The 22,888-nt window shown below is 34.2% G+C and overlaps 1 protein-coding gene across 1 annotated transcript in view; it reads right to left on the bottom strand.

The window, feature by feature from the left end:
* LOC145256507 (leucine-rich PPR motif-containing protein, mitochondrial-like) overlaps window positions 1–22,888 on the bottom strand; it is a 139,121-nt gene that overhangs the window by 70,346 nt on the left and 45,887 nt on the right. The window contains exons 10-16 of the mRNA XM_080115478.1: window positions 20,456–20,647; window positions 19,179–19,284; window positions 14,167–14,204; window positions 13,551–13,620; window positions 9,250–9,383; window positions 5,016–5,103; window positions 300–394 (exon numbers count right to left, since the gene is read on the bottom strand). Of these exons, the coding sequence (XP_079971604.1) occupies window positions 300–394; window positions 5,016–5,103; window positions 9,250–9,383; window positions 13,551–13,620; window positions 14,167–14,204; window positions 19,179–19,284; window positions 20,456–20,647 (723 nt within the window). The remainder of the gene's footprint in view (window positions 1–299; window positions 395–5,015; window positions 5,104–9,249; window positions 9,384–13,550; window positions 13,621–14,166; window positions 14,205–19,178; window positions 19,285–20,455; window positions 20,648–22,888) is intronic.

Here is a 22,888-nt window from a genome sequence, read left to right as displayed (position 1 = left end):
ATCAGTAAGTTAATAAAATAAATTAAAAAATTAAGGAATTGTTTATGATAAGTAAATAATACACATACACACACATAAATACACATACACGCGTATACCTGTACAATGTACGGAGACACATCAATGGGGTGGAGAACACATGCCTAAGTATATATGTAAACATAAAAATATATATATACATATATATATATAGAGAGAGAAAGGTAAAGAGAGAGATGCGGAGAGGAGGAGGAAAGAGAAAGGAGGAAAGCTAGAGAGAGAGGGAAAAAGAGAGAATGGAAAAAGAGAGAGAGCCTTACCTGAATGACAGACTTCCAATCATTAGTATCTTTATATTGTCGCATTAAAACTGAACGCAGAGCACCAACAATGATCATCATTGATTTCCCATGGGCTATTTGTTGTTGTTGTTGTTTCAAAAAGGAAAACAAAAAACAATTACAAAAAACACACGAAAATGAACAAAGATAGGACGGTCCACTTAAATGTATCCTAAATACTCGGTGACATGAAGAATATCATAAATATATCTGTGAAAGTCGGTCTTTCATAGTGTACTTGTTTGAGATTATTATTTGGGGACACATTCGGATTCGACAAAAAAAAAAACAAAAAAACTGGGATTGGAAATCAACAACAGTAGAACCCCGGGATACAGTATTAAGAATTAGCAACAAAATACATGTATATAATCAAATAACAATATAAATAAGGTAGGGCAAATACCGTAACCAGGGGCTGAAAAAACATTGTATTCCACATCATAACCTGAAAAAAAAAAAAAAAATATCCTAGGGCTACTGTATCCTGGGGTTCTACCGTATTCATCATATAAATGTTCAAATATTACAGTTGAAAAGTCAGGATAATTTTAAGTGGGTCATCCTGATAAACTCCACATAACCAGGTAGGATGAGGTTCGTTATTGTGAATATCGTTATCTTAAACTTAATTATACATGCACATAGGAAAAAAATCTGTACATTATAAAAATGGTGTGACCACGTCTTTTTTTTTTTTTTTCTGTCAACATAATTTTGAAATATTAGTTTTTTATTTTTTATTTTTACCAATAATAAATAAATATAAATATTTTTATTTGTTTTACATAAGCATTAATATGTTGCTACACATTCATGAACATGTTTCGGTCAGCCAGTTACAAGTAACCAAAGACATCTTCAGGCAATGTTGCTTATACAAAAAGTTTAGTCCGTAATGGGTAGCGACATATTAATGGTTATAAAATAAAAAGTATATCTTGCTCTACTTCGGTATTGAGCACTCTTGTATTAAACTCATTAAAACTTCATTGGTTGCTTCACCTCTGGAAAATATTAACCTGGAATTTATATATATATATATGGGGGGGGGGGGAGTTTTCCAGAAAAATCCGTTGTTACTTTTTTTTTTATTCATATCATGTTCAATGTTTGTGCAAAATATTTAAAAATTCCAAAGCGTAGTTATTAAGAAAAGTGTGGACAGACGACCGGACAAGGGTGAACTTACAGGTCCACCCTCCTTTTGTCAGGGGATCGAGAAAAATTTGAAAATAAATCTAAAGAATGCAGTTTTAATTCAACTATAAGGAATGAAAAACAAAAAAACTTAATTAAAATTGTTAAATAGAAATAGACAACACTTGCATACGCCGACTTCTCAAAAGTCTACAATTATAAAGGAGAAATGAACAATTATAAGGATGTAAAAAAAGCAAATCTTAACTAAAATTTTTAAATAGAAAATGGGGATCCTCAGTTGCCTACCATGTAGCTGTTTCGGAACGTTAAAAACAGGACAGCTGTAAAATACATGGCTCTCCAGTGGAAAATATACAAAATAACAAAATGTAGAACCATATGGTTGCTATTTATATGAATATATAAAAAAAACAAAAATATGAAATAATAATATATATAAGTAAATTTGATAAGATTACAAGATCCATTCTGCGACATTTTACCTAGCATATAAATGTTATGAGAATAAAAATGCATAAAAGATTACCTTAGGTACCAAAAAGGCAAATAGTTAAGAGGAAGGAAACATAGCCATACATATCGAAAAACCAAATATATAGTCTAAAGAAGCTTGAGTTAAAAAAAAAAAAGTGAAAATATAAAGAATGCAGTTTAAATTCCCGGAAAGAAAAAAAATATTAACTTTAACCTATCGCATATTTAACACCTACATAATCCGACTTCTAAAAAGTTTACAATTACAATAGATAATTCAACTATATATATATATATATATATATATATATATATAGTAAGTTATAAAATATATATAGCGATTAAGCTACATTGAATATTCTGCGTTTCATCCACTCTAGGACACTTTAGGCTTATGCACATAAGCCTGAAGAGTCCTAGAGTGGATGAAACGCGGAATATTCAGTGTAGCTTAATCGCTATATATATTTTATAACTTACTAACTAGCTCTACCTACGTAATGAGCACTTTTGAAGTAAATACTTAAAGTTTACGCATAAATTTATACTTTCCTATATTAATTTTATGTGAGTAAATTAAGTAGTTATATATATATATATATATATATGATTAGTTTTTTTGGAAAAAGAATTCCAGCAGAGTGCTCAATTAAAAGGAAAATCCAAATTTTAAGAGCGTACTTATATTTTGTGTACAGAAAGTTGTTAGTTGAGACAGGTCATTGGTACCGTCAGTTTCAAGCCCGATAATAAGGCCCGTTTAAGGTATCCTGATTGGCTGAAAAGAGCTCGATAAGGATACCTTAAACGGGCCTTATTATCGGGCTTGAAACCGACGGTACCAATGACCTGTCTCAACTAACAACTTTCTGTACACAAAATATATATATATATATGTATATAAAATAATAATAATATAACTACATTCCAAGTTTAAAATATTAATTTTTCTTACCAAACAATTCTTACAGCATGTCAAAACTTAAGCACATTTTTACAGATCTTTTTCATTATGCAGAAAAAAAAAATCAATTATGTTAATATTGAATCTTTTTGGGTATATACTCTTCAGAAAAATACATTTGCTTAGAAAGAAATATGCATGACAATATTATGTCAGAAAAAAAGGAATTTCATAGAAGATCCAGCATCATGTGTTTTATTTAAATAGCCATCTTAATAATCCTAAATACTCTTGATATATGCAAAGAAAACAGTTGATTCTGAAGATGCCATTGATTTTGCTTGGAAATGAATCACTGAAATTGGTTGTGTGGACACACATCTCTGCTTTATATATCATCTATTGTACAGGGTGTTCCAAAAGTCTTGGGCACATTCCAAGTCCGCATAACTGCTTAATTGTGAATGGTAGTAAGATGAAAGCGGTACCATTTTAAAGCTAAATGCATTAAGTTTTTTGTAATGCTATACCAAAATATACCAGATATACCAGATGTGTTTTTTAGTTCTAGAGATATTCAATGTAAAAATGTGCCCAAGACTTTTGGAACACCCTGCATAAAAGGGAAATGTTTGTATGCCCAGCTAAAAATTGAAAAATATACAACACCAACAAAGTTGTTATTAAAAAAATAAATAAATAAATTAGGCTAACTGCGAATGTATAATATCTAAATATTTTAAATGAAGATTCATGATTTGGGAGTCAAATGGTTATCAAGACAAGTCTTAATTGTGTCATATAAAGGGAAGTAACTCTGATGTTTTTTTTTACAGAGTTATTTTCCTTATGCTGTGGGTGTATATGAGAAAGAAATCAGTTGGGTCAAGAGTAACAGAACCATTAACGCAGCTACATGACGTATGCAAATGACCAAGCCATGGTATGAGGTGACGTCACATTGGAGGAATAGCAGAGAAAAAAGAAACCATGTGCGCAAGAACAATTTGGAAGCACGTGAATGTGAAAGGAACATTCACAAACAATATGCAATCTGAGCTTTAAACAAAAGATAAAAACAATGCTCAGACGACCTTGTGCTATGGAACGAGCAGCAGAAATAGCAGCGGAAAAAAAAAAAAAAGATTTAAAAAAGAAAATGTGTGGCAGCTATTGGACTTCAGTAGACATGTTGACGTGGGAGAAGAAAAAGCACATGTTTTACACGGAAGAGTTTTGTTAAACACGTGACGAACAAAGAAACTTGTAAAACCAAAAATAGTTCGGAAAGTACCATGAATACATGTTTTTATTTTAACAAAAAAAACAAAAAACGAGTTAAATTTTTTCTTTCCTTTGTTCCTGTGTGAAACGAAAAGGAACCCTGATTATTTTTTACAGATTTATTTGCCTTACACTCACTAGAGTTTTTTTTTTTTTTTACTTCAGTCAAAGTTTTCAGAAATCAAGGGGCCCACGACCTGGGGCTAACACTTGAACTCTACATGAGATACATAGATATTCGAATGTTCCTTTAAAGTTCTTTATCTCTCAAACACTGAGTTAGTAAAGAAATTGAGAACATAATTTTCCTCTCCCCAATTAACCATTTTTATACGTTGTAGTATATCTTTCATGTTGGTCTCATGGTCTTACTGGAGTCCAGGACAAGAATTTATCTAGTCTGGTGGAGTATCCAGCTTCGTTCTATTACTTGAGGTAATATCACTTGGAGAAGGTGCACCATTCCTCAGAAAAGCTGTGGAGTAGCCATAGTGAGGAGATCTTATTTGGGCTGCGAATACTGAATGTGATTTTGAATATTTGGTCAGGGTTTACTTTTATGGAAAAAGTATCCTCATGCCAGATTGTTCTGGCAAACCCCTGTACAGAAAGACCTTAGACACTCGAGGACAGTGTCTAGTAGGCATTCGTGTGTGTGTACATCCAGAGAAATAAATGAGTTGGGTCAAGAAGAGGTAAATCAGGAAAAAGAAAGAGGGTCATGCCAGGTAGCCATGCTAATATTATATCATGCTAATATTATATTATGCTAATATTATATTATGCTAATATTATATCATGCTAATATTATACAAAAAAAGAAACAGTTGTAAAACTTTTTTTTTTTTTTTTTTTTTTCACACACTTACCAAATTCAAGGGCTGAAGGCATGTCCTTAGTTTCAAGTAAATGGATGAAGTAAGCAAAATTTATTTCATGCATTGAAAATCCAATTTCCTAGAAACAAAAAAAAAAAAATGAAATTACCAAAAGTAAAATCATCTATCATATAAATCTCACCTGCCTGTTTAAAATGTATGTATAAATCTCACCTGCCTGTTTAAAATGTATGTATAAATCTCACCTGCCTGTTTAAAATGTATGTATAAATCTCACCTGCCTCTTTAAAATGTATGTATAAATCTCACCTGCCTCTTTAAAATGTATGTATAAATCTCACCTGCCTCTTTAAAATGTATGTATAAATCTCACCTGCCTGTTTAAAATGTATGTATAAATCTCACCTGCCTGTTTAAAATGTATGTATAAATCTCACCTGCCTCTTTAAAATGTATGTATAAATCTCACCTGCCTCTTTAAAATGTATGTCTATCGGTCAGTCAGTCTGACATTTTTTGCAAGTCATTCAACCCTCGCATTCACAACATTGCTTAAAAAATGTTATTTCGACCGCTCATGACATTACAACCACAATAGGCACATCAGTAAGACAGTTTGTTTTTTTCACCTGTTTTTACTCTGGCGCATTACAGGTTTGAGCCGCTTACTACTATTTATTTTATTTCTTTTTTGCCTTCGAGTCACGGGTTCGAGCCTGTCTGCCTACTACAACTTTTCTTTTTTTTTGCTCAACACACACCTCCAAATACCCGGGCAACGCCGGGAACCCAGGCTAGTCCTATATATAAAGGGAAGTTGTCTGTATATTTCCATGTCCAGCTAAAAGTTTAAAACTATCAAAAACATCTACATATATATATATATATATATATATATATATATATATATATATAAAAAAATATGTCATTTGTGATTTCATGCTTTTGTGTTTATCATATAACATGTCGCTCTCTCACATTAAATTATAAACCTAAAGATTTTTCACTGAAACTGTTTCCCTAAAATCTGCTCATCCTTTGCTTAAATGGGACCCACCAAAGATAAAAGTGGATGCAATTTTGGTATTTATCATTAATAGGAATTTACTTTTCAAGATTTTCCTCCCCAGAGTCAAACTGTAGTCTTCATGGAAACCAGCAAAAGATGTAGCAAAAGCATTTTCATAATATAAATCTCACTTGTCTATTTAAATGTATGGATGTATGTATGTATGTATGTATGTCTCGCAAAAAACTTGACAGAGGCGACAGATTTTCACGAGATCGGTATCATTTTGAAGCGTGACCCTTTGAACGACAAATATTGAAAAATTGGCCAAAAACATTAATTTCTTCACCCGCACTTTTCTACAGAGAGGGGTCTTTTTTTTTCTTTTTTTTGCCGATATTTTCGAAAGTCATTTTCGATTGTCTAACCTTAATTTAAACCTACATCACTTCCAGTTTGGCGATGGACGCAATGGCAAAGACGTCACTTTTTTTTCACGTTCTTTTCCTCCTTCGTGGTACAAGTTCAAGCCTACCTACTTACTACCACTTCTTCTTTTTTTTTTTGCGCTCGCAATTTTCCCTTTCTTTTCCTGCTAACCAATATCCTTACACACACCTCCATTTTCTTTTCCGTCTTTGTATCACAGGTTCGAGCCAGCCTGCCTACTACAACTTTTTTTTTTTTTAACACACATCCAAACACCCGGAAAACGCCAGGCTAGTCTAAAAGATCGGTTTTTCAGCCATTTACAACGTTATCTATTTATATAAAGGAGGTGAATGACTTACATTATTATTATTATTTTCAATACATTAAACCGAGAGAAAGAGGAATGTGGTAAGTGGAAGTGAAATACAAGTGAGAGAGAAAGAGGGGTGAGGGAGAGGAAAAAGATTGAGAGAGAGAGAAAGAGGGGTGAGGGAGAGGAAAAAGATTGAGAGAGAGAGAAAGAGGGGTGAGGGAGAGGAAAAAGATTGAGAGAGAGAGAGAAAGAGGGGTGAGGGAGAGGAAAAAGATTGAGAGAGAGAGAGAGAGAGAGAGAGAGAGAGAGAGAGAGAGAGAGAGAGAGAGAATGTTTTAATGTAAAGATGTCACACACACCTTTTAACTTCTTTCATTGTTTTTTTTTTATGGCCCTGGTCAGCGTCAGTATTGGGTTGGCACAAAAATAATGTCGTTTTTTATCAGATATATATATATATATATATATATATATATATATATGTAAAAAAAAAACAAAAGAAAACGACATTTTTGCACCAACCCAATAGTTATTTATAAAGATCAGGTGTTACATTTAAATGAATATTTTAAAATTTTTCAACTAATAATAACTTTGATTCATGTATTTTATAAGACATCAACCTCTCTTGATTTATTTAATATCACAAAACAATAACTATAGGAAAAAAATTTGTGCTTTGTGCATCAACCAACTTGCTTCTTCGTTGCCAATATAAACATACTGGATCAATCAGCTAATATTGTATAGCGTGAGTTATGGGTTAGGGTTATATAAACAGGGTCTATTTAATGTGAGAGTTCTTTACGTGTCTCTAATACATGTTTGTACATGTAAGGCAGTTTGTAGTGTGTTTTGATCGTCTCTTAGATGTTGAGTGTGTATAACATGACAGGACAAAGAACAACGGACAATACAAGAGATGGAAACAGTTCCCTGAAGATTTAACATCAGCTAATAGGAAAACATACCAGGTCCATCTTGGCCTTGTTTTGACAGTCTTGGAAAAGCTGCAAGAAAACTCATCCCAAAGAAACCAAAAGTCTCGGTTGTATTTTCAGCAACTTTATTCTGTCTGTTTCCGCCATTAAAAAGTTGCACACTGTCTTAATATCTACATCTTATCTGCATTGATCCGACAGCTTCCGTGATTGTTCCTAGCCATCATAACCAGTCGTCAGCTCGTCTCAACTAACTAAAACCTATGTGTACAAAAACATCTCTAATAACGTAATCAGCACATCTTACTCATGACCATCGTGTGATGTCTGTCATATATTCTTGTTTATCAACGTATCAATACTAAAATTTGTGACTTGTTTCTAAATTTCATTCTATCAAATTAAAATTCCTGGTACATTCCAATGCTAACATTCTATTTTACAAACATATGTTCAGGTTACTCGGTGATGCTCCGAAACAACGGAATACTAGGGCTTTCTACTTTAATAGATTCTTTTCTCAAACTGCCTTTGGAATTCCTTCACTGCTATCTGCTTCTTTGACTATACCGACATGTAGAAATTTAAATGTAATGTGAAAAAACATCTGACTCCTAATTCTTAGCAGCTTCTTACATTTCAATTGCAATGTGTCTTATAAATTAATAAGTATTTATATTTTATTTTATAATATATCATGATTCCTCCTAGTTTTCCCATATTTTTTATTAATATAATATCTCTATATATTTTGTATATATATATATATATATTTTTTGTATATATATAGATATATATTTCATGCACATTAAATAAAAATATGGAGATGTGAGTACATATTTGCTTACCTTCTTTCCTCAAACAAACAAAATATTTGAGCAAAACATTTGAGATGGAATCTTGAGTTTTCAATCTGCCCATTTTCCATTTTATTTCACATTGTCAGATTCATTTTATCATATATATATATGTATGGCACAATCACATTGATGCACCGGTTCTCGTCGGATCAAAGTTAAGCAACATTGGGCCTGGCCAGTACCAGATGAGTGACCATTTGGGAAGGCTAGGCACTGTATGTATTATGCAAAGTCGTAGAAATTCCCAGGTCGGTATCTGGGGACGCATTAATTCACTGGGAGAGGTGCACCCCCAGTCTTTGTTAAGACATGCATCTAGGAGGAGGAAACTGCTGTAAAAACCTGCGATCTACTGTATACTCTGCCCTGCACTGACAAAGATTAGCAGTAATACCAATAAATGTGGTTGGTTCTACACAAAGCCTTCACCAGTATAAACAAATCATCTGTATGGATTTCTGAGCAACTTATATATATATATATATATATATATATATGTAACATTTTTGATAATTTTACCCCCTGAAAACAAACCAGAATAAATCTGACCCCATTTTCTGTATTCTTATGATCATCTAAGTTCATGAAAAATGGCAAATAATCCTTAACATAGGGTATGGGGGAGGGATTAAAAAACAAAAATATATTCATAAAGTTTTTTTTTTTTTGCAAAATAGCTTCCATAAAACTAAATTTGGGTTTCAACTACCTCTAACACTGCAGCTCCTTCCTCATAAGTGTAACCAAATTTTTGCAATCCAGGTATGATATATTCGTGGAAGGTCAATGAGATTCCTTCATCCAGGTTCATTGACTTTATCATCTTGAGAGCTTTCACAAAACCTAAAATCAAAATATGGAAAGCATTGTTAGTATTAACAACAAAATGAAAACAGTTTAGAAAAAAAAAATGGTTGGTTTGTTTGACCAGCAAATCATCTTTGGGTCATTTAATGCTGTATATGAACTGTGTTCTTTTTTGTTTTTTTGAAGTTGATTGTCTTCAAATTTTTAGTTTTCTAAGTTTTTTTTGTCTTCTGATATTTAAATACTGTCACTGGGTATATTTGAGTAATGTTTTCATGCTTGTCATATGAAGAGATTTATATTTTTTCGTAAAGATTTGCCCTTTTTAGTAAGTTTAGGATAATATTAGGGTTTTCTTTTGTACCGTTAGACCTATATTATATGCAGTTTATGTCGCAAAGGAGACCAAGGCAAGGAATAACTTGAACTTTTTCGTGTAACAACGACATTTTATTTTTATTTCCTCATTCTTCTGCCAAGCGCAACTTCTCATTAGTGCTCTTCTGTCTGTCGCATGCATTCATTTTTATAGTCTTTTTCTCTACCTTTATGGGGACATCATTTTGCAGGGATTTTCATACACATTTTCAAGATTTTGGGCCTTGTAAAAAAAGTGTGGATGAATGCGTGTGAGATCATAACAGTCAAGAAAGAGATATTTCACCGTATAAGGTTTGTGATATTTTTTTTTTTTTTTTACATAGGCATCACCACTTATCAAGGCCAGGAGGCCACTCAAGGATAAGGGTTAAAGAGTGAACAGTAGACATTGGACAATATAGTAATCATTAGTAATGAAAATTTGGTAAATTTGATAACTTATATAGAACGGCTCATCAAGAACTTATTTATGTTAGACTTGAACACAACCATATTGTAGTCAGCCGGAAAGCAGGAAAATGAAAGACAATTCCACTGGCGTGCACTTCTAAGAAAGAAGCTTTGTTCATGGAATCTACGTTTAGGTTTAGGCACAGATAAAGAGTGGGGGGAATTATTGATAGTGTGTACAGCTAGACGAGTGTTTCTTGTGAAAGTTTAGCTAGGGGGGGGACCATAGATTGAAGCTCAGTTGAACACCTTCCATGAAAATAACGATACATCAGAGACAAACTCGCAACATCTCTTCTGTGAGATAGAGGTTGCAGGGAAGAGAAAAGGACATCTCCTACGAGGCTACGAAGTCTATTTTGAACTCTATCAAGGCAGGACAAGTCCTTTCTAGCAGCTCCTGCCCAGATGTGGCAACAGTATTCCATCCTTGGACGTACCTGGCTCTTATATAGATAGAGAATAGCATCAGCAGTGAGATATTTACCGGATCGATATATGTCCTATCTGAATACGTGATAGGACTACTTCTTCTTTGCATGATTTTCTGGGATCTGACAATTGTCTTTTAAGAATAGATTTAATTTTGAATAGTTTGTTGTTTTCACAGTTGTGCCAGGTTTCTTTTCATTTCTTAGTCATAAATTCCTTTACTAGTCAGTGTATGGGATGTCACTTATTTCAAGTTTTGATGAATTTTTTGCAGCCATGTTGGCTTTTTCATTCTGAGAATCCAACAGAAAAGAAATGTTTTGTGTTGTGAAATAGAATGGATTCTTTGTACAAGTTTGATCAGTAATGAATTGTTTAATTTTTGATTTTTTTAATGATTCAAGAACTGATAAGCCATTTTAAGGATATTATTAAGGTGTTCCTTTTTCAAAGAGGTTTTTCAGATTTTTTGCCATGTAAAAGTGCTTACAAATACATGTGACGTCATAACAGTTCAGTAAGAAATGTTCCGCCATATAAGGCTGGTGATATGGTATAATTTCGGGAACATCTTCAATTTTTAATATGAAGGTTGGTTGGTTGTTTTTGTTTTACGGCATATCAACCCTTTTCAGGTTATTTAATGCCGAATCCAAAAATTTTGAAGAAAATTTTTTTTAATAGAATATATTTGTTGTTTTCAAGTCGGTTTCTATTCAACCCATAGTTGGGACCCTAACAGGTACTACCACTCCGGGTCAGAGTGGACCTGGGAGCAATGGCAATTAAAGGGTGGCTCCACACTCCCCAAAGCCCGCAAGCTGGGGCCTCACCACTGGATATAGTTTAAGGTCATATCCAGGACCTTAATATGAAGGAATGAGTTATGTATGTGTGTCCTATCTGAATACGTGATAAGACTACTTCTTTCCATGATTTTCTGGGATCCGACAGTTGTCTTTTAAAAATAAGTTTAATTTTAAATAGCTTGTTGTTTTGGAAGTTGTTCCAAGTTTCTTGCCATTTCTTAATAATAAATTCATTTACTAAAGGTTTGTAGTCAGTGTATGAGACCTTTATGTCATTTATTTCAATTATTTTAATGAACTTTTTTTGTAGCCATGTCAGCTTTTTTATTCCTGCAGAATCCAAAGTGACTAGGAATCCGGCAGAAAAGAAAAGTTTTGTGTTGTGAAACAGAATGAATTTAGAAAAAAAAAAAAAACAATTTTGAAAAGAGACGAAAAGATGACAACATCAATATTTATCACGTACGAGAAGAATATCTGAAGAACTTACACAGAATACGGACTGTGCTGAAACAATGTTATTTAGAAACTCATTCTTAACACAGGGAGGGGAAGGACATTTTCTAACTATTCTGTACTTTTACCTAACAATTTAATAAAGAAAAGATACCATAGAAATTGAATTCAACTTGAAAATCCTATCTAACAAGCAAAGCATGCAAAGCCCCCCCCCCTCCATAAGTGAAAAACTTACTTTCACCATGACTAATGTTTGTGGAAGATTTCAACCAGAGATAACCCGGAAAATCCGTTCTGGCAAAAATTTACTGTCAGCATGACTATTGTTTGTGTAAAATCTCAAAAAATTCAACGAATGGTTATTGAGAAAAGTACGAATGGATGAATGATTTGGGGGCAATTTTACCCCTATAATGGCCCCTAAGGGGGAAACCAGAGAAATCTGTTCTGGCAAAAATTTACTTTTACCATGACTAATGTTCATGCAATATTACAAAAACACCCAAGGCGTGGTTATTGAGAAAAGTGCAAACAAACAAATGGATGAACGCCCAAACAAGAGTGAATCCCTCAGTCTACATTCTGCATAACTACCAAAATTGACTGAACAATTTTGCACCAGTTTTATGCGTTCCCCATGCAGATTAAAATTATAATGATACTGTTATGTTTGCAGGTTAAACCAAATAACGTATAAGACAATACAAATGAAGACTCAACAAACAAAGGTAGATCAATAAGAAGTGTATTAGGAAAAGTATATTTACAGTATATTTACATAATGGTTGTCAGATAAGAGAGTCTTGGCTGGAGAACATATCTGCTCTCGGCTTGGCCTTCGGTGGCTTCTGGTTAACACACACTCAGACTAACCAAGTCTTGTTATTTATGTGTAATATTATCCACATATGTAAATGAGTGGGTGCCACCACAACAGATACTAAACCTTATGTCTAGAATCCTTATTCCAATTTGGATCAAAATCCATTATATGATTTGGATGCTAGAAAATTTATAAGGTTTTAGACTTAAACTTGAGGAATATTAATAGTAAATTAAAATTCAGGGAAAATTGCTTGGATCAAATTTAAATGTAATATCTAAAATATTTGAGTTTTCAAACGGAGATTACGCCTAACAACTGCGTTCAGAAATGCCTAATCACTGATTAATTAGTTTAGGTGTGAATCTTATGCACATAACTTTATACAATAGGTATATATTGTGGAAAAAAATATCTAGAAGATATGAATTTTGCACTCCCCAAATTTGGGTTTTATCACTTGATCAAAATCTTAAGATTTTCCAAACAGGAATTTTAATGAAATGGCAGAAAAAAAGTGAAGAAAAATGAAAGAAAAAAGAAAAAAAGAGAAGATGGGAAACAAGGAAGAGAGAGAAGAGAAAAGGGAAAACAAGGAAGAGAAAAGGGGAACAAAGGGAAAGAAAGACTAAGGTAAAAAGGGGAAACAAGAAAAAACAGGAAAAAAGGGAACTAGGAAAAAAAAGATAAAACAAAAAAATAAAAAAGTTAGAGAGTAGGAAATTCAAAAAAAAAAAAAGACAAAATATAAAAAAATTAAAAACAAGAAAAAAAAAGAACTTATAAAAAAGAACTAGGAAAAAAAAAAAAAAGAAAAGGATGATGAATAAGTAATTCCAAATCAATTACCTTCTTTGTTACCAGCGTCGACATATTGGCAAAGCGCCGGCCAGAAATAATGGTTACGAACAGGAATATTCTGAAAATAAAATACCAATGCCATTAAATTCACATGATAAAATAATAAAAAAACAAACTTTTTGTGAAAAATACAGAGAATTAGTTCCGTGTTATTACTTGTCTATTGCAATAGAATTGTCTTCATTGTTCTATTTAGAAATATTATTTAAAGTTGATTTACTTAATTTATTTTAAATTATTAGCCTACCCCAGTTGCCTTTAAAAACAGAAGTTCATTTATTTAAGCTGTGAGAGTTATTTCCCTTTTAAGCTATTTATTGTTTAATTTTAACAGATGAAAATTGATGTGTTTTATGCCTCCATAAATCTAACACGTGATCCACTTCCAGGAAAATCGTAAGAGGTTAAGATATTTGGTGTATCTTAAATAGTATGTGACTAAATCCTCTGCACGTCAATATTTTTCAACCTGGCAATGCCAGGTATACACAACTAGTTTACTCTAAAAAGGAAGGTTTGATTAAACTGTGGAAAATATGGATTTAACTCCTGCCCCCCCCCCCTCACCCACTTCATTAAAAATGAACAAAAGGTTATTCATTACCTCAGATTCCATTTTCTTTATTAATTCCATAGCATAGTCTGAAAAAAAGAAAAGTAAAATGATGCAAGTTCAACATACCAAAAGAGCAAATAACTAATTAGTCACTTTTCACAGGAAACAATTTTTTTTTTTTTATTGACTCGTGTTGGGATCCGTATTATTTGGATTCTTCGGATTACTGTTTTCATCCTAAGTCTCATTTCCACAATGTTTCAGTCGATATAACCTCCGACCTTCTTCAAGTGTATCTTGTCAAACTCAGGAATGTTTCTGTCAAACTCGGGAATTTTGCTGAGTAGAATTTCAAATAGAACCTTTTATTTACTTCATGGGGATAGAATCAGCCATGACTGGATAAAGATCCTAAGTAATTTGCAATTGTATTTACTCGTCGCCGACACTGAGAATTCAACCTTCAAACGAATATCACTTTTACAATTGATTTTTCCAAATACTCTAACCACTGTGCCACGGGTTCTGTTCAAAATTCCGTCCAAATTCCTGAGTTTGACAGAAACATTCCAGAGTTCGACAAGGTACACCTGAAGAAGATAAGAGATTATATCGACCAAAGTGTTATGAAAATCACACTCAAGACGAAAACAGTAGTTCAATGAATCCAAAGTATATGAATAGCCTATCCTCATCTCAAAAATTCAGAATCACGTTGGCATATTTATTTGGAATCGGGAATCAGAACATTTTGGGCTATCAGCAAAACTTGATTAAAAAATATGATTCTTTTAAATAAATTTTTATTGTTACTATTAATGATGAATGATATTTATAGGGTACTTTGAAATAAAAACGAAAATTGAAAAATCGAATTTCAATTAAAACCAATCTTATCTCATTGCCATGCTTAAATTCGTAAATATCATGGAAAATAATAAAATAGAAAATTAATTATTAATGAAAATAGTTGTCGAAATAAAATTATAAATTTTACTTAAATAATAAAGAGATTCCATACTATGAGTTATTTCCCTTGTTTAACTTACATTTCAAAGCTTCTCAATAAATCGTGAAAATTCTTGTTTTATGTAATAATACAGTAATATTTAATTATGACTTGACAATTAAGTAGATAAAATTGCTTTTAGTTGAAATTGACATAAAAATTAAATTGATAACATTGGTTTTAAATGGAAATTCAATTTTTTGATTTTCAATTGTCGTTCTTATTCCAAGCGCCATTTGTTTTTAATCTAACAGTTTTACAGTTTACAATAATTTGAAAAAAAATAAAATAAAAAATAATGAATTTCTAATTAAATATTTAGAAATTTAAAAAGAATCAGAATTGAAAATTTAGAACAGAATTGATAAGTGTATTAAAATCTGCAAAAATTTTGGAATAGTCACATCACTAACGAGTCATCATTTATCAAGTCTTAGTATGGATGATACTTCTCAACTTGCAGATTTTTTTTTTTTTTTTTTTTACTTGGGATTCACCATTTATCAAGACCCAAAGGCCACTCAAGGATAAGGGTTAATGAATGTAAGGTGGTAGTGTAGTAATTGTCAATGGTGTAGATTGGGTAGAACTTGATTATTTATGGAGACGGCTCAACAAGAACTTGTTTACATTGGACTTGAAGGCTACTATGTTGTATTTAATCAGGAAGCAGGACAGTGGAACAGTGTTCCACATGCGGGTAGGCTTTGGAAAGAACCGTTTTTCATAGATTTAGACACAGATGATAGCAGACAGCGATTGACAATGCATGGATAGTTGATAGCAAGACAGAGATTGAGATGAGCTGACGACTGACAGACGTGCTTAGCTTTGACAGAATGTGGGGGTGAGCCTATGGACACATACACACTCACAAGTCCAACTGTCAGATATATGCGAAACCTTGGCGCTGTGTTTTTCCTTTCTTCGTTCCACGACTTATTTTACTTCCATTTTGTGACCTGTGTGTGTTCCGTCAGCAGCCGCCAGTATGAGAAACTAATGACATGACCAATGAGAACGATGAAGAGATAGTGTTTTGGGGGTTGTCGGCTCATCAAGGAGGCCACACGCTAGCACACAAGCAACAAGATCCTACCCCTTCACTGTTAAGGTCTCTAGATGCTGGAAAGAAAGGCTCCCACTCTAATAATTTCCTCTCTCGGACTGCTTAACTTTGGAATTCATTCTGTTTCTTACTTCCTTGACTGCAGAAGTTTGAAATGTAATTAGAACAGATATTTCGCTGCTCAGCTCCCCACAATCCCCTATTAGACATGATTCCAAATAATTGCCCTTACATTCCAAGTTTGGAATGAAAAAAAAGGTCAAATTATTTCAAGGTTTTGTTTATGTATTAATCTATCAAGGCCTTAATGCTATTCGAGGACAAGAGTTTATGTGTTTTGTCAGATAAGTGAGATCAGATCAGTGAGACAACACAATGATGATTGGTAATGATAGTTGAAAACTCAGTAGAATTTGATTATTTAAGAGAACGGCTAAACTAGAATTTGTCAATATTGGACTTGAAAACGACTATGTTGTAGTCCAGCTGGGAAGCAGCCCTGTAGTATTGTGTTCCAGGGACAGGTAGTTTTTGAAAAGAAACTTTGCTCAGAGAAGTTTTATTTAATTTTAGACACATAGAGAAAGAAAGGGAAATTATTGATAGTGGTTGTAGCTGGACGAGTTTTTGTTGCAATATTTTATAGGATTGGAGCTCAGTCAACACCTAACATGAAAATAACTAGAGAGTAGAGAAAGACTAGTAACATCTTTTTTGTGAGAAATGACGCCACCGGTAAAGAAAAAAAGATTATAAAAAACGAGAAAAAGGACAACCACGGGAGAGACGTGGAGCACAGAACGAGATAACGTGAGAGATCACGTGAGAGGGTGGATGACGTTAGAGATCATGTGAGAGAAGACGATCACATGGGTGACATCACGATCATAACAATGAGGAAATAAATGTTATTGTTACAAAGATAAAGTGAGTTAAAGTTCTTGTCTATTCTTGGTTTCCTTTGCGATATAAACTACATCATCATCATCGGCGGTCACTCGTGTCCGAGTAAGACTGTCCTCCGTTGTGGCTTCTGTGGGTCCTCACGTGAGCATAGAGCCCAATCCTAGACCCAATTTGTCTTGTGCAATTTGGGCAGATAAAGATAGTGGTGGTGGGGTGGGGTTGAGTGTGTCTGGTTGATAATCTGTCCTTTCTGTGCTTGCGTTTATCCTCAGAAGCTTGATTTAGGTCACTACTATAAAGCGCAGCACCTTTGTGGACAGCGCTCCTCCATGCCAACCTGCTCCCAGCCACGTCCTCCCATGTCTCAAGGTCCATGTGAAACCGCTTTAGATTTGCTTTGATGTTGTACTTATACCTCATCTTTTGGCCACCCTGGGCACGCTTTCCCTCAACAAGCTGAGAGTAGAAAATCTGTTTTGGGAGGCGGAGATCCGGCATTCGGACAACATGACCAGTCCATCTGAGCTGGCGTTGAGCAACAGTAACGGTGATAGTGGGAATGTCAGCCTCACTCAGGACGCTGGTGTTGGTGCGTCGGTCCTTCCAACTAATTCTGAGGATTTTTCGGAGGCATCTTTGGTGGTACGTCTCCAGGGTTTTTACGTGCCTCCTGTATGTGGTCCAGGTCTCCGATCCATAGAGAAGAGTGGGCAGCAAGACAGCTTTATATACCATGATTTTGGTCTTTGCCAGAAGGTCACGGTTCTCAAATACTCTCTTCCTTAGCCTTGAGAAAGCCCCACTGGCACAGCTGAGACGGTGTTGTATTTCATCATCTATGTTGGCTTTTGATGATAGGATGCTGCCTAGGTATGGGAAGTGGTCCACATTTTCCAGTCTAGCGTTGTCGATGGAGATGTTTGGGGGTGAGACTGGAGTACTGTTTGGTGGTGATTGATGGAGGATTTGGGTTTTTTTTATATTAATTGTTAGTCCTAGCTATTTGTACGCCCTCGTGAAGGCAACCAGTGTACAGAGTGCAGGGAGCAAAATTTACCATTATACATGGCTTTTATAGACCTTACTAAAGCCTTTGACTCTGTGAACCGTCAAGCCCTTTGGCTGGTTCTTGCAAGGTTTGGATGCCCAGAGAGGTACATTCGGGTACTGAGACTGCTACATGACAATATGTCAGCTACAGTCCTCAGTAGTAGTGGAGATGAAACAGAGCCCTTCAGGGTTGACACGGGAGTGAAACAGGGATGTGTCATTGCCCCAACCCTGTTCTCCATCTTCATTACTGCTATCCTCCATCTCACGGACAAACATCTTCCCCATGGAGTTCGGATTATGTACAGAACTGACGGGCGACTTTTTAACATCAACAGATTTAGGGCCAAAGGTCGAACGAACACCATATCCATTATGGAGCTACAGTATGCAGACGATAACGCCCTTGTAGCCCTCTCAGAAGAGGACCTACATAAACTACATACAACATTACAGAAGATAAGAGGATATGTGATCAGATTCTCCCTCCCTGCATTCAACATGTAATAAGCTCTCTCTCTCTCTGGATCTGCTTTGGCACCTGTGACTCTAAGCTTCTCGTTTTTATATGAAGAAAATTGTGACCACTTCTCATATCTCCATGTGTGTGTGCATATTATCTACTGGCAAGAAAAAAAAAAAACTACTTGATGAAATTAAGTGAATTTTTTTTTAGAACTTTGTTCCATAACGGATATGTACAATATATAACCTTTTTTTTCGATATTTTCATTTTTTAATGTCTTGATTAAACTGTACAAGTACATGAAGGTCATATCCTCGCTGATTGACTAGGATCATTGGCAGCTGCTCACGCTGGATGGAATTCATATAATATCTAGATAATGTGAATTTCTTTGACTATCTTGGCTCTACTATCACGCTGACTGAGCAAGTAGCGGCTGATATCAAACACTAATCCTAAAATCGTCTTGCCAATTTTGGAGGCAGGAATGATTGTATAAAGTTACCACACCTTGCAGGTAGAAGTAGTTTAATAAAAAGAGGTTACTTTGATTATATTACCTGTTTTTTCATAGATGTAAGCCAGGTGAGTTGCAAAACTGAGATCATCTTTGTTGCAACCCTCTTGTCTCATTTTATTGACGTAGTTACAAACGATGTCGACAGGCTGAAAAAAGAATTTTGTGAGAGTGTTAAACAATAAGGAATTAAAAAAAAAAACGTGAAAGAAAAAGCTAAAAAAAAAAAAAAAAGAAGGAAAATAGAACGTATACTGAAAGTTTAAGAAATCTATTATATAAAGGTTAGTTGTCTGTACACGTGTGTGTACATAAAAGTCAGACTCTATACAAGACACACCCACAAAAAAGGTTGTACAATCACCTACTCGCTCTCGCTAGACGACGTTTACCAACCTCAATACTGTTCCCATGATTTTCTCTTATCTTCTGGCTGTGTCATCGTCTCTCACATTGGCGACTGCCAAGGAGGCGAGCACGGATTCAGAAGTATATAAAAAAAATAAACAATAAATACAGAGTACACAGACACATTTAGTATATATATATATTGGTTGGGCTGTGTGTGTGTCAACATTAACACTAATAGTGTGTGTGTGTGTGTGTGTGTGTGTGTGTGTGTGTGTGTGTGTGTGTGTGTGCATGTGTGTCAACACTAACGTTCACATCTTAATCTTCTGTTGAAGCCATGTTCATCAGTTAACGTCAGCTCATGTTGATGTGCTTCCAACCACAACTTGCCTTGAACTGTGTCAAACTCAAGACAGTTAGGAACAGCTTATGACCATCATAAACTGTAGTAAAATTTATTTAGTCCTAAAACTGTCCGTAAACTAACGCTAAATACATTGACACCCATTGTTTGATCTTTTTGTCCCAATCACCTGCTACACCTTGATTAACAATCCTGTTTCAGCTTTCTTTCTGGTGAACAACTTCCTATAAACTTTGTTCTGCTGATCAACTTATTTCCGCTTTTTTATTTATTTATTTTTTTTTTTTTTTTTACTTCCAAACAATTTTGGTGAGGAAATCAACCCCCAAAATTTGAAAATGTTACCTATACCTCTCAGAAAACGAGAAAGAGAGGATATAGAGAAAGAGTAAAGGATAGAGAAAGGAGAAAGAAGAAATGGCAGAAAAGAGAGAGAGAAGGGAAAGAGGAGGGAGAGGAGAGAAAAGGGAAAGAGGAGGGAGAGGAGAGAAAAGGGAATAGGAGAGATAAAGAGGAAAGAGGGAGAGGTAGAGAAAAAAAGAGGGGAGAGCAAGGAAGAAGTCAAACTGAAGATTAAAAAAAAAACAAAAACAACAAATACATACGCGTTCATTTCTGACGAGTGCCCGGATAAAGAAACGCCCCAGAGTCAATTCAACGTTGTCCCTCTGAATCGGTTTTGGCATGATAGAAAATATTTGAAACGCAACGTCTTCCTGGCCTTGACAAATCAGTTGATTGATCCAACTGATTGCATCTTGGTTGATGCCACCAAACTCAGACAATTTCGTCAGGAGCTGAAATCATTTTTAAAACATAGCATTACAAAAATTACACTTGTAACAAATCCGACACAGCATTTCGTTTTATTAATTCATGAGCGGGGCCTGTGGAAATTCAACAGTTTAATATAATTTTATTTTTCCTTCGTATTGCGCACCCAGATTTAGGATTGTGTTTGGTTGGATATGTTGAAACAGATTACCGCTGCACAATCTGGAGAGGTGCTGTTAAACTCTTTTTGTCTCAACCGAGTTACAAATCGACTTTGCAATCTAGTGGTGAATCGATCTCTTACACGACATTGCTAGCCTCTCTTTATTTTCTTGTTCCAATGTATGATAGCCCCTGTAAAACATTCATAGCAAGAACTCATTTACACATTGTAGCAGAGTTTGTCACAAGGAACAGAAGTAATAATTCCTCTTTTATCTAACAACGACATTTATTTCCTCATTCTCCCTATCAGCATGACTTCTCGTTTTGATTGTGATGTCACCCACATCTCTAATGTGCTATCTTTCCTTTTTAGTCTTTTTTTTTTTTTCCTTTGTGACATCATTTCGCACACGGCTTGGTATTTGCATAAAGCCACTATATACACGTCCGCACTCTGTTACACAACCACAGCAAAGAAATTCTTTCTGTGTACCTTAAATTAAATGAGACTTCCATGAGCAAAGTTTCTTTCCTGGAACTTATATGTGAAGCAAAAACTGTTACATAATGGTTGGCCCTATGTCAATTAGCAAGTACAGCAGCTAATGTTAATCTTGACAAGGGTCGAACTAAGTGCCAATAAAGTAACATGAAATTTCGGAAATAAAAGAGCTCTCATGAAAGAAATAGAAAAAGACGTCATGTAAGGTTAGGTGAGGTCAAATTAGATGAAAACAGAGATGTCTGAACATAACACATGATATCATAGATGTTGGGGTTGACAGAGAAACTAAGGTTCACTCTGTCTATGGACATGGTGTGAGACAGATTGCTAATAATGCTGCAATAACTAAAAGGAAAACTTTGATGATCACTAAAAGCGAAATGCCCGGCTAAGATTACTGTTTGCTGTGTGCACCCATTTTTTTTAAATAAAATAAACTAACATTATTTAAGCAAATACTAGCCTCTCTCACTAATGTGTGAACTGACGACTATAATGGCTTTTAATGAAAACATTATACAATGTGATCATTTTCAAGTCCAATGTCAATAAATACTTAAGCCATCCGCTTGGGTCATCAGATTCTGTCAATTCCAATCATCGTTTCCAAACTTCTCATAGTGTTGTTCCTCATTTGACAATCTCTTCAACCTTTATTCTCAAATGCCATCACCCTCCCACCGTTAATAAGCAGTTATTTATTAGTGTAAAAAGAGAAACACCAAGTTATCATTTTTCTTTATATTATTTATCAGTGTAGATTAGGATTAGTGTTTGGGTTAATGAAAAAAAAAAAGTCTTTAATAAAAATATTGAACCTGATTTACAAATTATTTGGACACCTTATTGTGAGATTATCATCTTTTTTTTTTTAAAATTTGAAAAAAATATCTTTCAATTTTCAGAGAGGTGTTCAGTTTGATATTCAAGTTTAATGTAAAATAATCTTGCTACTAAATATTGCAAAAACAGACATTTGTAGATCGGATTTTTATTTCTACTAAAATCAAGTTGGGTGACCATTTTAACCGCAAACAGAACTTGCCATCTAAAGGAATTGAGCAAGAAATATTTTTCAAAAAAATTATAATTTGATGCTAAATCAAAAAAATGTTTTCAAATTCAAACAGCAATCAAACGCTTCATAAATATTTGCCAAAATATTTGATTAGGAAATATTCATGAAATAAAAGATTTCAAAATTACAAAATAAAAAGTTTTGGTGGTTGTCTACATCGCCCCCCCCCCCCCGCCCCATGAAAACACAAAAATAAAATCGGTATGATGTACATCCTTGTCGAAAAGAAAATATTGTATACCAAAAATTGAGTAAATTGGCCAAGTTATTTTATTTTTAGATAAGAAAATCAAACTTTATGGCTAAATGATGAGCGACAATATCATGGCGCCATCTTAAAAACACTCTGAAGGAACAAAGGAGATAAATCCAAATAATTCAAACTTTTGTAAGATTTTAGAAAGCCATTTTTAACATGGGGAGGGGGTGGCATTAGAAAACTTAAATTAGCTTAAAAATGATTTCCTTTATAAAAATAAAATTAATTCATGTGATTTTTGATGCACGATATTTTCT

Source organism: Euprymna scolopes, chromosome 32, assembly GCF_053919585.1.
Source record: "Euprymna scolopes isolate OS-2025 chromosome 32, ASM5391958v1, whole genome shotgun sequence".
Classification (NCBI taxonomy): domain Eukaryota; kingdom Metazoa; phylum Mollusca; class Cephalopoda; order Sepiida; family Sepiolidae; genus Euprymna; species Euprymna scolopes.
This window is presented reverse-complemented; position numbering and strand designations above follow the sequence as displayed.